The following is a 16,912-nucleotide window of genomic DNA, read 5'->3' as shown; positions in this document are numbered from 1 at the left end:
TTTACATTTTTTAAAATAACAAATTCTGAGTCAGTTTTTCTTAAATTAGAATAATTTATACGAGCTATTAATTATGAAAGTAAAAAATATGTAAAAACATGTACCTTGTATGCAATGCAAACAAATGTAAACCCTAAATACGAATAAAGGAGTATGCATCAAAAAGATACTTTTCTTGTTTGATGTTAAAGTATGAAATGCCCACTCTACAACAACTTGTAAAAACCTCAATCTTATAGTTTTGTATTACCTTCTTTCATGGAGATATAAAATGTACCTTAATGTTTGACACTAAGCAATTATTATCTGCTACAATTTTATGAATAAAAACTACTAAGAGTGATTGACAAGGTTGCCATTTTAGATTATCAAAATGTTTCAACAAACTAGGTGTGATATCTTGTTATTTCATCTTATTTATGAGATGTCATTTCATTTAAATTATCCCAACATAATAGAGAGAAATATTTAAAAAAAAATTGCATTATTTTGTAGCTAACCCCGTTATCCATTCTGAGGACAGTGTCGTGAGGATTACGGAACGAGAAGTGCTGGGAGACGATGTTACTGTTCTCATACTTGATGAACATAGTGTACGACTCTGTTACCGGCCAAAAGGGGATGCACTGAAATGAGAATATATCCAATAGTCTGTTATGTAATAATGAACACGGTGTACGACTCTGTCACCAACCTGAAGCAGGGCCCTAAATCTATCAAATCTGCGGCTGAAAAATAATTTGTTTTTTGTTTTTTTTAATAAGATGTGTCTCATGATTATTATATCTTAATTCTATTTCAATTTAATCTTCTCAAACATACTAAATTATGAAAAAAGAAATGAATATAGTGCAAACATGTACAAATGTAATAATGAGAGAGTAAGTAAAAAAATTCCCCCAAAAGCGAAACGCCGCGAAAATTCCCCCTCATGAGGGTAGCGAACCGCTTTCCCTAAAATCGATTGAGGGCCCTGTGAAGGGGATGCACTGAAATGAGAATATATCCATGCAATAGACTTCTATGTTAAAATGAACATGATTCGTAACAGGAGAGACCATGGATCACACACATATATGGGTAAAATCTAGGTCAGCATGAATTTGAAGAAATACACATTTAGTTTTTTTCTAAATAATTTATAAAATTTCGTAAATTTGTTATGTGTATTAAAAAGTCTTCAGAATATCTTCTCTCCTTCAAGTAGCTGAGAGGCTGGCTTTGCTTGCTATAGAAACTTTATAGTTGATGTAACAATCAGCTATATAAATACCTGATTAACAGGTAGGTCAAGCCAGAGGTCAGTATGCTTGTTTTCCTCCATGTAGCATATAGGCTTGGTGTGGTTACTATAGTAACATACCTGATTGACAGGCAGGTCAAGCCAGAGGTCAGTATGCTTGTTTTCCTCCGTGTAGCGTAGAGGCTTGGTGTGGTTACTATAGTAACATACCTGATTGACAGGCAGGTCAAGCCAGAGGTCAGTATGCTTGTTTTCCTCCATGTAGCGTAGAGGCTTGCTGTGGTTGTTAACAACCAGGAAGAACGGCAGAACGGTGATGATCTTGGTCAGTTTAAGTTTGGACATCTGACACTGTACCATGAACTGTGAACAGAAATAATGGACCATCTGACACTGTACCATGAACTGTGAACAGAAATAATGGACCATCTGACACTGTTCCATGAACTGTGAACAGAAATAATGGACCATCTGACACTGTACCATGAACTGTGAATAGAAATAATGGACCATCTGACACTGTAACATGAACTGTGAACAGAAATAATGGATCATCTGACACTGTACCATGAACTGTGAACAGAAATAATGGACCAACTGACACTGTACCATGAACTGTGAACATAAATCAGGGACCAACTGACACTGTACCATGAACTGTGAACATAAATCATGGACCAACTGACACTGTACTATGAAATATAAACAAAAATCATGTACCAACTGACACTGTACCATGAACTGTGAACAGAAATCATGGACCAACTGACACTGTACCATGAACTGTGAACATAAATCATGTACCAAATGACACTGTACTATAAACTACATGTATAAACAAAAATCATGTACCAAATAACACTGTACTATGAACAAAAATCATGTACCAACTGACACTGTAATATGAACAATAATCATGGACCAACTGACACTGTACTATGAACTACAGACAAAAATCATGGACCAACTGACACTGTATTATGAACTATAAACAAAAAATCATGGACCAACTGACACTGTACTATGAAAAGAAATTATGAACCAACTGACACTGTACCATAAACTGTGAACATAAATCATGGACCAATTGACACTGTACTATGAACTGTGAACATAAACATGGACCAACTGACACTGTGCAATAAACTGAGAACAGAAATCAGGGACCATATTTTATTTGATGACTGATGGTCTCTAAGAAGCGATGGCAATTACCCTGTACTTCCTGTGCCTGGTGTTGTCATGGCACTCCACCACGCCACAGTTGCCAATGGTATCCAGGGAGAAGGCATGGGACCACTGCGCATCATTCACACGCAGCTTGGCCTGTGGGAAAACTGGGCTTAATACTTAGGCATAAAGTGTCATCCCAGATTAGCCTGTGGGGACTACAAAGGCTAATCAGGGACAACACTATCCGCTTTTATTTAAAAAAAATTGTTTATAGGAAACAAAATTCCAGGCTAGGCTAAAGGTGTCTTCCTGATTAGCCTGTGTGGACTGCACAGGCCCATCAGTGATAAAACTATACGCACATGCATAAAGCTCACTAGGCATCGTTGACACGCAGCTTGGCTTCTATGGAGGTTGTGTCAGTACACAAGACATGGGGAAAAGATGAGGTAAAAAAATCCAGTTTTATGTTCAGTAATGTCTCTTAATTTTTGGTATTGAATCAGTTTAATAATGTTTCAAGTGTCAACATTAAAAAACACAGTTTTCATTATGACTGTTAAAAAACTCAGAAAGGTTTTACAATTATTTTTTTATTAGTTATTTTCATTACTGTAAGCATCGTAGGCATTTTGCAAAGAAAACACTTACAATATTGAAAAAAAAATCATAATATAAACAATTTACTTTGCCATAACAGTACATTCATAACTAAAATGTCCTACAACACATCACTGCAGCTCCTACCTTTTTACGTTTGTGCTTCTTGTACCTGAAGAGCTGTGGATGGCTGGCTGGCTGACACTCCAGTATCACATCTGACATCGAGCCCTGGGACAGAACAAATTTGAACCTTGCTCTGGGAAAACAGAGCTTAATGCATGTGCATGAAGTTTCATCCCAGATTAGCCTGTGAAGTTTACACAGGCTAATGAGGAACAACAATTTCCGCCTATACTTCATTTTTGTTAAGAAGAGACTGTCTGCAAAATTAAAATTCCATAAATACCGAAAGGTTTGTCCCTGATTAGCCTGTGCAGACTGCGAGGCCTAATATGGGATGATACTTTACAAACATGCATTAAGCCCTGTTTTCCCATATCAAGGCTGATCTTTATCTACAGTCAGACAATGCATGGGTATCTATGTTAACAGATGCCATCTTGATCTTCATTAAACAAATTCAGTACATGTATTCAGTGTTAGTGCAAATACATTACAAATATTTGTCGTTTTAAGGTTGTTGCTGTTTAAAGACAAATAGACAAAGTTCCCATTTTACATGTAGCCTTCTTTCCTATTGTTTCATCCATTCCTATAGATTCATCCACCCCCTTATTTTGATAATTATGTCATATTACTGATGAAACTTAAGTTAGTTATGCTTATTTAAAAAAATCTATAACATTTTATGTTGTCTTGTGGTTAAAAACATGTGAAGTTTTTATTTTTTTATTGAAAAAATAAATTCAGGTAAAATTTAAGTAAAATCAGCTACACATGCTGTGTAAATACCAATAATTCTGAAAATCATCACTTTCAAACAGTTTTGTTGTGTTTATTAGTCTATTAGAATATTTATTTATTGATTTATATCCAAATAACTTCAAAAGTTTTATGTTTTCCTATAAAAATGATGACTGAACAGATTGATAGGAAAGACACCAACTAATCAGGGTTGCTAGGGTGCCCACCTTGAATTGGCCTGTTACTAAGGAAATACCTCCGTTGTAAATTATTTTGCCATACTTTTGTGGGGAAGATATAAAATGTATAATTAAATTTCTCACTTGGGCTGAAAATCTTTTCATTTAGTAGAAAAAGTCAATTTCACTCTTAAGTGGCCGAATATACAGGAAAAGAAGCTATATGAAAACACAGATTAAACTCTCTGAGATACATATTTGTATAACAAATATTTTGTTTAAATCATTTATCAAAAGCAAAATACTCTGTAATTATTTATATCTCTCCCATATTCTCCAAACAATAATAATATTTTTATTAGACTCAAGTCACAAAAAAAGAAAATTCTTTAAAGGGAATATTTAAGGATTGCGTCAATTTTTAGTAAAACTTGGCATCAATTGCTTCTTTTCTTTCTTTTTGTAGAACACTCAGTTAAGGAAATCATCACAAGTTGTAGCATGTATAAATTAACTCTGGACGTGTTTTTCTTGGTTAAAGTCTCTTTTTTTTATTCTTACGTCAAAGAATGGTTTGGTAACTAAGGGCACAGATACTGAAGCCAAATCAGAGTACATTTAATCCTTGTTTTATTAAAAACAACAAGCGAAGAAACAATATCTTGACTCACTGTTACTTTATAAACAAGAGCTGTCTCCATAGGATGACATATGCCCCCGAAAAACGCTTTGATAGAAGTTATGAGCATTTTTTAAAACCTAAACGCAGATTTCGAAAACCTAAACCAAGACCCTAAGTTCAAGGTCAAGGTCAAAGGGGTCAAAATTTGTGTGCCTATAGAACGGCCCTGTTCATATACACATGCATACCAAATATGAAGGTTACATCTGAAGTGACATGGAAATTATGAGCATTTTTTGAAACCTAAACGCAAAGTGTGACAGACAGATGGACAGACGGACAGTGTGATCACTATATGCCCTTCTTAGGGGGCATAAAAACTGTACATACCCGTATCTGGAACACCAGGTCTGTCTTGTTGACGATCCAGTACGGAGAGTAGATGTACAGGTCCCAGGTGCGATCCAGGCTACATCGTACGCTCAGTGACAGGTGCTTGTTGTTGTTGTCTGGGTCAAGGTCAGTATCCATGGTGACGGCCTTGAACTCCTCCATCTCCCGGGTGATGTCCAGCGTCCCCCGCCAGTCGCAGGTCAGGTAGTCGGACACCTGGATAAGATTTCATGACTTTAAGTCTAGCATATTAATCAACTTAACTTTCCTTAATAAAAAGTATTGTTTACTTGCAATGTTCAATATTAAATCTTATTTAATAATGTTATCTATTAATTGATAAATATAAACAAATAATCAATAAGCAATAATACATTATTTTCATTTAAAAAATATTTATCCAATCCTTTAAGGATTGAAATAAGTCTGCTTCATCATTATTTGTTGGTCAAAAGACTTTTTCATGCTGAAGCCTAGCAAGTAACAACAGAGGCTGATAAGCACATGTTTTATTTCCTAGGCACAAGAAAATACAAGATTACCAATGAAATGACTGATACACTATGCTGAATAAAAAATATTATTTAAATTACATTCCAATGAATGTCTTTCTGTGGTTTCCATAAAACTACACATAAACATAAACTTTTTGTAGTCAACAGCAACCAATTATGGAACATATGATGAAGCATTTAATTAACCCTTTACCACTTAGATAGGTATTTAAACCCATTTGTATTCCTTCAGAAAGTTATATTTAATTAAAGACCTTTCTAACTTGATTCAAGTTTTAAAGGCTTCATTTGCAACCTTAAGATAGTGATGAGCAGCAAACAGCATAAACCCTGAACAGACTGCGAGTTACTTGCAGGCCGTTCTGGTTTTACGCTGTTCACACATAGCCATTTTCAATTAGCTTTTAAGTGGGAAAGGGTAAAGATAAATACACACATGCCATATGTTCCGATTTCAGCAAGACAATTATGCTTTATGGCTGTTTGTGTTCATAAACATTTTTAACACCTTTATCGTCACTATTGGCCAGACATTCATACTTTTTGTCTGTACAATACTGACTACTGACTATTATAAGGTAAAGGTGAAATGACAGATTGCTTTAGGTGTACCAGCGGACATCCATATGTTGAGTTCAAATGTCCCGACAATTTTCATGGCATGTTCTGATTTTGACCTAAACAATTATGGTTCATATGAACAAATATAGGGGCCTTGCTCTGTGAAAAGGGGGTTAAATGCATGTTTGTAAAGTTCTGTCCCAGATAAGCCTGTGCAGTCTGCACAGGCTAATCAGGGATGTAATTTTTTCACTTAAATGATTATGTTTTGTTTAATGAAAGTCTATTCTTAGCAAAAATTCAAGTTTAGACGGAAGGTGTTGTCCCTGCACAGGCTTATCTGAGACAACACCTTATGCATTACATTACATTAAACCCCTTTTTCGCAGAGTACGGCCCATATTAGCTTTAGAATATTCATAGTCCTGAGGACAGAATTTTGTTTCTGTTTGAGGTACTCACATAGAGGTTGAGTTTGTAGGTCTGGTTCATGTTGACAGTGTAGAGTGGGGTGCTCTCCCCGTGGGTGAGGCTGAGGGGTGTGGCCTTCTCCTGAAACAAATTTTTTAAGTAAAATTGGTTTTAATTATTTAATACTTACCTGCTTTCTATAGCTACTACTTCCGTAGGTTGGTTATATAATTCGGAAAATTTCTGGAGCCGCCACCCTGTGTCCGTAGTTTAGACTAGGGTGGAACATAGTGTAACGCAACCTAGCAAAAAGGGACACCCTACCTTCAGTCTTCTTCCAATATATCTAAAAATATAAGTCGAAGAGCTGGGTGGGAGGTAGGACTAACCGATAGCAGGTAAGTATTAAATAGTTAAAATGAATTTTACGTATTTTTTTTTTGTTTTAATGTCATAAATACGTTACCTGCTATCTATAACTGAATTTGCAGCTGTGGTCGGAAGGTTAGGGTGTAGCTAGATGAGAGAGAAAAGAGTAAGCCTTCTTAATCAAGGCTACCCAACAAGAAGCCGCAAACACATCGCCCTCCCCCTTTTTTAAGGAATGAAGAGTCTCTAGCGAGAGCCTTGAAAGAACTCTGCTGATGTAGAACTTCAAAGCCCTGACTGGGCAAAGCAATCTATCTTCATTTTCATGTCCCCAAGTTCTAGAAAGACTTGGGACCTTGAAGGGTTTAGAAGCCATATAGGGGACTTGATATTTAGCAAGGAATCCTGGCTGACACAACAAAGTGATGAAGCCATCTGATCAAAATGAAGATGATCGTCTTCGACAGACAGAGCATGAATTTCACTTCTCCGTTTGGCTGAAGCCATAGTAAGAAGGAAAACGGTCTTCCAGTTGTAGGAACTGATAGGAAGCCTGATGAAAGAATTCATCAGGAAAATAGTAAGCAATCAAAGAACGCAAGCCAAAACCATTAAGTGGTAAAGGAACGAGAAACAGAGCGTTAGAGTTCCATGGCTAGGTCATGAAATAGGTAGGTCAGCATAGACTTGTGATGACTTACGAAAAGCCCAGTTATGCGAAGCATTGTCTGTATCCTTGATGGAGATAAGAGAAAGTTTCTTGTCATCAAAAAGATAGACAAGAAAAACCTCTATGTGTATGGCAGAGTGATTGAGGGGATCAATATGCCCTCTGATACACCAGTCAGAGAAAAGCTTCCAGAAAGCATCGTAGACTGTTCAGTTGGACTTTCTCCTTGCAGAGGCAACGAGAGTTGAAGCCCTTACAGAAAAACGTTCTTCTGTAGGGATTATCAAATAATGGCCAGACTTGTGGTGGAACATGTCTGGAGCTTATGAAATCTATCTCTCTGAGATAGGAAATATGACCTGTGAGTAAGTTTCTTGGAAAAATCGTACAGGAGACTGAAGTCGTTAAACCAGAACCTCCTGGGCCACCAAGGGGTGACCAGGAGGATCTGGCAAGAGCTCATCTTGATACTCCAAGATAGAGGAATAGAATGGGTGAGATATAGGCCTAAGAGTCCAGTGGGTCTCAAGCGGACAAAAGCGCGACAATCGCCAACGCTGCTGGATCATAAACTGGACTCACTTACACAGGAAGTCTGTGGTTGTCTCTGGTCGCAAACAGGTAGACCAGTGGATAACCGAACGTGAGAAAAAAATCTAGTTGGTCACTTCCTGATAAAATGTCCAATCTGACAGAAGGAACTGGTGTTTGCAAGACAAATTGTCCGACAGGTCGTTGAGACGACCTGGTATGTGTTTGAACGAGAGAGAAATGTTGAAGTTCTTGCAAAGAACGAGCAAGTTCCTGGTGTCCAGATACAGGGTGTGGTCATGTATACACCCTTGTGCCAGGATGTAAACCACAACTGGTGTGTTGTCTGTTGACACCATCACACAGGAGTTGCGAAGATGTGTTTGAAAGGAGAAACAGCTAGAAAGACTGCTAGCTTTTTCGAGATTTTTGATGTGCAGGTGATACTCCTGAGGAGACCACATACCCAAAATGATCAGGCTGAGTGGTTCCAGGTAAGGGCCCCCAACCTTCCCTGCTCACATCCGTACGAGATGTAAGGAAGGTTGAGGTGGAAGAAGCAGTACTCCTGCCAAGAGAGTCTTCTAGTCTAGTCACCACTGAATGTGGGGAACTAAAGACGGAAGGATGTAAATCTGTGTAAGCGGATTGCTCTGAGATAAATTCCAACAAAGTTAGAGATAGTTCTGAAGAGGACGTTTCTTTCGGAAAAGACATCCCAGCAGAAAGACCGGTAAAAGACCAACCGGTGGCCAGATCCTCATGGTCAAGAATGGGTTGATTGAAAGGCAAATGTGTGAGACTGCTGAATCCATAAAGTATTGGACTCGATGGAGTAGCAGCAGGGGGTATACGACTAGGTAACCAAGAAAATACCCATGGTAGAAGCAGACGATGAATCCTGCTAAGATGAATCAAAGGAGGTTATTATATGACCCGTGACGTCAACAGGTAATAGCAGGTGATTGGTGACCAGACCGGTCAATGACCGGTGACCTGACCAGTCAATGACTGGTGACCATACTGGTCATAATATGACCGGAGAGTGATGTAACCAGGTATAATACCCGGTGACTGGTGCCTGTCACTGGTGACTGGACTGGATCGGTCCCCGGTGATTGGACCAGACCGGTCAATGACCAGTAACCGGACCGGTCATAATATGACCAGTGACATTAATGGTTAAAGACCGAAGTATGGCCGAAGCCATATGGTCTGACATCGACCGACGCATGGTCGAAACAACGTGGTTGATGTCACTGGGCAAAGACCGACGTATGGCAGGAGCCACGTGGTCGAAGTCTTGCCTGGTACCGGGCAAAGATCAAAGTATGGTGAGAGCCGTATGGTCTGACGTTGACCGACGCATGGCTGAAGCCGCGTGGTCATCGACCTGACTGGTGTCCGGACCAGTCAAAGACCAGAGAACGGATCATTCATAATATGACCCGTGACGTCACCAGATAAAACCCGGTGACTGCTGTCCGTCGCCCGAACCAGACTGGTCAATGACCGGTGATCAGGGATTGGTGCCCGGTGAACGGACCAGTCATAACATGACCGGTGACGTCACCTGGTAAACAACGCAGTATTGTGGAAGCCATATGATCTGACGTCGAGCGACGCATGGCCAGAGCCACGTGGTCTACGTCATTGAGCATAGACCGACGTATGGCAGGAGCCATATGGTATGATGTCGACCAACGCATGGTCGAAGCCATGTGGTCGTCCTGCCCAGTGCCTGGACCGGTGAACGGACCGGTCATAAAATGACGGATGACGTCACCGGGTAAAACTCAGTGACCGGCGACTGGACTGGTCAATGACCGGTGCCTGGTTAACGGACCAGTCATAATATGACTGGTGATGTCACCGGGTAAAGACCGAAGTGTGGCGGAAGCCATATGGTCTGATGTCGACCAAAGCATTGCCGAAGCCACATGGTCGACATCACTGAGCATAGACCGACGTATGGCGGGAGCCATATGGTCTTCAGTCGACCGACGAATGGACGAAGCCACTTGGTCGACGTCAACGGGCAAAGACCTATGTATGGTGGGAGCCATATGGTCTGACATCGACTGAGGTGTGTCAAGAGCCACGTGGTCGACCTCTTGCTCGGTACCGTGCAAGGACCGAAGTATGGTGGGAGCCATATGGTCTGGCGTTGACAGATGCATGGCTGAAGCCACGTGGTCAACGTCTTGCACAGTGCTTTTTCTTTGTTTTCTGCGACCTTCGTACATGAAATACAAGAGGAAAATATATTCAACTATATTAACTGGTCATAGACCAGAGTATTATATGGCACATGAAATTAACTATATATGCACATGATGCAAATGATAAGCATTCTCAAAGTTATTTACTTCTAAAAGAGAACGTTACGTGCTTCATGAACACAAAAACCGCGTTTGTGGTATAAATTAAACAAAAGTTTAATACAAAATAAAAAATAACACCGATAATAATTTTTTAGACAAATAATTAAACGTGTCTAAACAAATACACCGCATTGATCAACATCTCACAGTAAAATAGTTAAATGATAAAGCCACCTGGACGCTTGAAAACACACTGCCCATAAGGCATAAATTAAACAAAAGTTTAATACAAAAATCGAAAATTACACCGATAATAATTTTTAGACAAATACTAAAACTAGTCTAAACAAATACACTTCATTGATTGACATTTTCACAGTTTAGTATGTAAACAATTAAGTCACATGGCCGCTTAATAACACACTGCCCAGAAGGCATAATTAAACAAAAGTTTAATACGATACCTATGAAATAATCCGGATAATAAAATGCTACACAAATACTTAAACTTGTCTAAACAAAAACTCAACCAAAACACGGGAAATAAATGGAAATAAACCCAATTATCAGAGCCATCAAAAACGGTGTGCTGTTAATTCCCGCATCCGGAAAAAGACTGAAGGTGGGGTGTTGCTTTTTGCTAGGTTGCATTACACTACGTTCCGCCCTAGTCTAAACTATGGACATAGGGTGGAGGCTTCAGAAATTTTCCGGATGATATAACCAACCTACGGAAGTAGTAGCTATAGATAGCAGGTAACGTATTTATGACATTAAAACAGGGAACACATGCACATTAGAGTATTAGAGAACTGCGCTTAATACATAAGCATAAAGTGTTGTTTTGGATAAGCCTATGCAGGCTGCACAGGATAATCAGGGACAATCCTTTTCACTTTCATGACATTTTTTGGGTTAAGTCTATTTCTCCATAACAAAAATCCAGTCTAGGGACATTATGGCCAGTTTTCCCAGAATGAAGAAAATTACAACTTCATAAATGTTAAAAGAGTTTTAGTGTTTAATACCAAGATATATTCTGCATCAACAAATATGATTCTATCTATAGATAAACAAAAATATTTATCTAAATAACAAGGTTCAAGAATTGTGTAATCAGATTATACATTTTACTGTATTGTCTCATTTCCATAAAAAAATCATTCAAAAAGTAATGACTCTAACTTAAACTTTTTGCCACCAAACTAGACAAATCATCATAATCCAATTTTTTATGTTGATGTACCTCTTGTGGTTTTACTTTTTGTCATTTACCAATGACAAAAGCATACAGCTGAAATGTTCAGAAGTAAAAGTAAATTATCAACATGTTAATGTGATCTATTTAGCCTTTCTTTGGGAAAAATAGCTTCAATGCATGTGCACATTCAATGCACAGGCTCACCTGTGAAGTCCGCACAGGCTTATCAGAAACAACACGTTCTCCCTAAAGTTGATTTACGCTTAGAAAATACTTCCTTTTAACGATAAAATACCCTTAAAGCTTATAGTGTTGTCCCTGATTAGCATGTGCTGACTGTAGATGCTAATCAGGGACGATACTTTATGCTCATGTATTAAGCCCAATTTTCTCAGACCGCAGCTCATTTATCATATTGACATTTTAAGCTGACATTACACTAAATTTTGTATCCCTACGTGGTGCTTTTCTCTCCGGTCTCAAAAGCAACTTAGCGATCGCACCTATGGTTTGTGTGATTCTTTCCTTCATCCTATATGCGTTTTCAACATTTTGGTGCATTTCATTGGGGATCAAGTTGATGATGAACTTTTGGGGTGCTTTTATTGAAGTATGGGGATTTTGTCCAAATTTCACATCTGAAACTGTGTTTTACAAGGGCGCTGGCATTGTGGCAAATTTGACTTTCTTAGAAGTTGCGAAGCAATTTTTTTTACTGCAAATATTATTATATCATTATTTATCTTTAAAATGAAACAGGTTAAGTAAAATTAGATATAAAGGAAATATAAGAAACATGCCTATAATGGAACCCTATGGGAAAAGAAATAGTGTAATATAACCTTACAGGAAGTTACCTCAAGAGAGAATTGCAGATCATAGGGCAGGTGATTGTGGAGCACGACAGGCGGGTGTAGGTTCACTGTAAGGTAGGGTATAGTCCGGGACACCATCTGGGGCGGGCGTAAAGTCTCCCCTTCCTCTCTTACAACCTACAAACATATTCATTTTAAGGAAGGTTTAAGTCCAAAACACCATTTTGGGGCAACGTAATGGCTTCTCTTTTCTCTCTCACAACCTATAAACAAGCTAATCAATTGACAGAATGTTTGCATAAATAATTAACCCTTTACCACTCAGAAATGCACTTTGATGCATTAGTCCTTTAGAAAATCAAATTAAATTTAAGTCCTTAAGTAGTCAAGTTTTAAAGGCTTCATTTCCAACCCTAAGATAATGATGAGTAGCAAACAGCATAAAACCTGAACAGACTGCAAGTTACTCGCAGGCTGTTCTGGTTTTATGCTGTTTGCACATAGCCATTTTCACTTTGCTTACAAGTGGGAAGCAGTTAAATGCCACAATTGTAAGCATCTTGTTTATAGTGAAGAGTATTGTGATTTTATCGTGCAAAACAGAAGAAAAATGGCTTTTACTTAAAGAAGTGTGGAAAAACAAAAGTTTCCTATTCCCTTAATCACATCTTGATCACACATCAGAAATTGTCTTTGGACTGTGATAATTGTTTGTATAATTATATTTTCCATATTATTGTTATTTGTATAAGTTCATCTTGTTAACATTGAAAAAAAGGCAAAATGACCAGAGTAAAGCTTTCATCTGTATTAATTATGCTCTTATTTCCTAATATTACATATCATTACTAGAAATAGATAAAAATTAATTTGCAAGCCAGCCGTTATTAGTATCTAGCCAATATAAATTATATCATATCTGAAAAGAATCAGATTGCACGGCTTATACTGAACAAAATGGCTTCCATATTTAGTGAACAGTGATAATTACAATTTGGACACAACTCTTTGAAAGAAATGAAAACAAGAGATGTGTTTGTCAGAAACACTATGCCCCCAACTACGCCGCTTTGAATTATTAATATCTTTTTATAATTTGGCAGGTTCAGATAATTTTTACAAGGGAAGTAATATTTTTTTAAAGGGATATAATAAAAATATTACTTCCCTTGTAAAAATGATCTGTACATGCCAAATGATAAATATAAATTATCTCCCTTTAATTACTTCCCTGGGATTTGTTTTTTTTAACCTTTGACCTTAAAGAATGACATTGACCTTGACTTTTCTCCATGAGATACACATGCATGCCAAATATCAAGTTGCTATCTTCAATATTGCAAAAGTAATTGCCAATGTTAAGTTTTCCGAAGGACGGACGGACTGACTGACGGACAGTTCAACTGCTATATGCCACCCTACAGTGGGCATAAAAATTGATGATAAAACATAGCACACCATTTAAATAATTAATTTATCGCTTGCAACTGAAACTGTACTGTAAATTAGATTTATGACACACTTTGAGATTTAACACGAATTATCAAAACACAAAATTTAATAAACGACAAGCTTACCTAAATGACAACTTTAATCCAATGCTTATAACAATAAAATTACAAAGATATGGTCTTCGATTTTCTGTTCTTCCATCATATCATATAAATTAATTTTAAAACACACTAGCCTATTTGTTGGAATTCTTTGTATCGAATGCTTACCATCTGACCAACAATTTACGAAATCAAATGACCGGTCGGATCGATCAATTTAATTCCTTTTAAAGTTTACAATAATGCATGACAACACACAATCTGAAATACATTTTGGATTTATTCCATGCTTTACACTATGTATATATTTTATTTTATAATAAGCCACCATGTCCAAAATGTGGTCCTCAAAATCAAGAAAGTCTAGCAAAAACTGGTGCCTTTTGTCACAGAAATTAGGTCACACAATATATGTCATATTTTGCGTAAACAATTGAATTAAAATACAAGTACAGAAAGCTGGTTTGTAAATAAATGTAAGTAAAGGAGCAAAACAGGATGATATGCAATATAAAAAATAACACATAGCAAAGTTTGCCCGGACGTCTATAATCGGCCCTAACCGACATAACAGCCTGAGGGCCCTTTTCCCCGAGGGTCATTATGCGGCTAGGGCCAATTACAGACATCCAGCCCAGCTTTGCCATGTGTTGTTGTCTAATTATCGCAACTCGACTGAATTTCTTACAATATCCCTCATTACCTTGATATTGAAGGACTTTTCTCCATTAGTGGAGGTACAATTGATATATTTCTGTTTGTCATTTCCCTGAGCAATGTCTGGCCACCAGATTGGACATGTTGTGTTCTCATACCTGAAACATAGCTATAAATAGTGCATAGTGGAATGCTGGTTTATCACATGTAAGTCGGGCTACAAAGACCTTGTGAAGAGGCATGTAGGACCTGTAAATAAACTCTGATATACACACGCTGGGTTATCATACTCAATGCAGATCTTTAGGAGCTATAAATAGTGCACAGTGGAATGCTAGGTTATCATACTCACTGCAGCTCTTTCAGAGCTATAAATAGTGCAAAGTGGAATGCTCACTGCAGCTCTTTCAGAGCTATAAATAGTGCACAGTTGAATTCTGGGTTATCATACTCACTGAAGATCTTTAGGAGCTATAAATAGTGCAAAGTGGAATGCTGGGTTATCATACTCACTGCAGATCTTTAGGAGCTATAAATAGTGCACAGTGGAATGCTGGGTTATCATACTCACTGCAGTTCTTTCAGAGCTATAAAAAGTGCACAGTGGAATGCTGGGTTATCATACTCACTGCAGATCTTTAGGAGCTATAAATAGTGCACAGTGGAATGCTGGGTTATCATACTCACTTCAGCTCTTTCAGAGCTATAAATAGTGCACAGTGGAATGCAGGGTTATCATACTCACTGCAGATCTTTAGGAGCTATATAAAATAGTGCACAATAGAATGCTGGGTTATCATACTCACTGCAGATCTTTAGGAGCTATAAATAGTGGACAGTAGAATGCTGGATCATACTCACTGCAGATCTTTAGGAGCTATAAATAGTGCAAAGTGGATTGCTGGGTTATCATACTAAATGCAGATCTTTTGGAGCTATAAATAGTGGACAGTATAATGCTGGTTTATCATACTCACTGCAGATCTTTAGGAGCTATAAATAGTGCAAAGTGGAATGCTGGGTTATCATACTCAATGAGGATCTTTTGGAGCTATAAATAGCGCACAGTGGAATGCTGGGTTATCATACTCACTGCAGATCTTTTGGAGCTATAAATAGCCCACAGTGGAATGCTGGGAAGAGTGGAATGGTGTACAGCTCTCCAGGAAACAAGGTGGCCAGTCTAACAAAATCGTCTGCATCACTGGGGACTGAGGCATATTTTCTCAGCTCAGATGACTTCACGAACACATCCAATGGAATGGTGAGATGATTCCGCAACTAATGACAGTGAGATTTTAAAACAAGTGTTATTTGTAACTACACAATGTCCCAACATACTTTAGGAAACTAACAACAAGATGGCCTAAAAGGCCCAAAGTTGCTCACCTGAGATAAAAAGAAATGACCTGTTCTTTGCAGCCCAAGATATCAATAGAACAAATGTTCTAACCAAGTTTCATGAAGAATGAACAACAAATGGCCCCATGGCGGAAATGTTTTTAAACAGACTGGAACCATTTTTGAACTTGTCAAAGATATTATTGGGACAAATCTTCTGTCAAAGTTTCATGAAGATCCAACAATAAATGTGGCCTCTACAGTGTTAACAAGTTAACATTCATGACGGACAACAGAAGACAGACAATTGACAAAAGGTGATCACAAAAGTTCACCATGAGCAAAAAATATTATGCTCATAAAGATTGTCACCATGTGTGAAGATCAGCAAGTGTCATTTAGATTGAACTAAAAATGTGACTAAAAGTGTTCACAATGTTTTACTATAAACAACTGTGGTAGTGCGGTCTCGTTCGCTTAGGCAAGTGAACAGGTCACGGGACAGCTATGAGTTATGTAACTTTGTGAGCACTTATGGAATACGGAAATATTTATCGAGTCTGATTAAAAAACGCTTATTTCTAACACACTTACTGGTCATAATTCAATTAACTAAAGGCGTCCAGTCAGATACGCCTGAATACACTCAAAGAATTAATCTATAAGTGAAACCAAAGCAGCTTTAATGAAAATAACTAACTTTAGTCTAAAGAATCTGTGCATCGCTAAAAATGAACAAATACAGAAAATACCTTAATTAATGTTAAAAGAAGTTCACAATCTGTCAAAAAAACTGATATAAATATTAGTTACTGTTAGTCTAGAAGTTGCTTCAAAAATTTAGTTTATAAAATAAGTCTAACTTAATCTAAAGAACACAATTTATG

At 37.7% G+C, this 16,912-nt stretch overlaps 1 protein-coding gene across 3 annotated transcripts in view; it reads right to left on the bottom strand.

Moving 5' to 3' along the window:
• Window positions 1–16,912, bottom strand: part of LOC127852144 (intermembrane lipid transfer protein VPS13A-like) — a 175,604-nt gene that overhangs the window by 55,606 nt on the left and 103,086 nt on the right. For all 3 annotated transcript variants that reach the window (XM_052385967.1, XM_052385968.1, XM_052385969.1), the window contains 9 exons: window positions 15,778–15,965; window positions 14,731–14,842; window positions 12,517–12,651; window positions 6,616–6,705; window positions 5,075–5,293; window positions 3,164–3,247; window positions 2,459–2,569; window positions 1,454–1,606; window positions 501–626 (listed from right to left, as the gene is read on the bottom strand). In XM_052385967.1, the coding sequence (XP_052241927.1) occupies window positions 501–626; window positions 1,454–1,606; window positions 2,459–2,569; window positions 3,164–3,247; window positions 5,075–5,293; window positions 6,616–6,705; window positions 12,517–12,651; window positions 14,731–14,842; window positions 15,778–15,965 (1,218 nt within the window). The remainder of the gene's footprint in view (window positions 1–500; window positions 627–1,453; window positions 1,607–2,458; window positions 2,570–3,163; window positions 3,248–5,074; window positions 5,294–6,615; window positions 6,706–12,516; window positions 12,652–14,730; window positions 14,843–15,777; window positions 15,966–16,912) is intronic.

The sequence above is a fragment of the Dreissena polymorpha genome, chromosome 12, assembly GCF_020536995.1.
Source record: "Dreissena polymorpha isolate Duluth1 chromosome 12, UMN_Dpol_1.0, whole genome shotgun sequence".
Classification (NCBI taxonomy): Eukaryota; Metazoa; Mollusca; class Bivalvia; order Myida; family Dreissenidae; genus Dreissena; species Dreissena polymorpha.
Note: the sequence above shows the minus strand (reverse complement) of the source record. Positions and strands in the feature narration are given on the sequence as shown.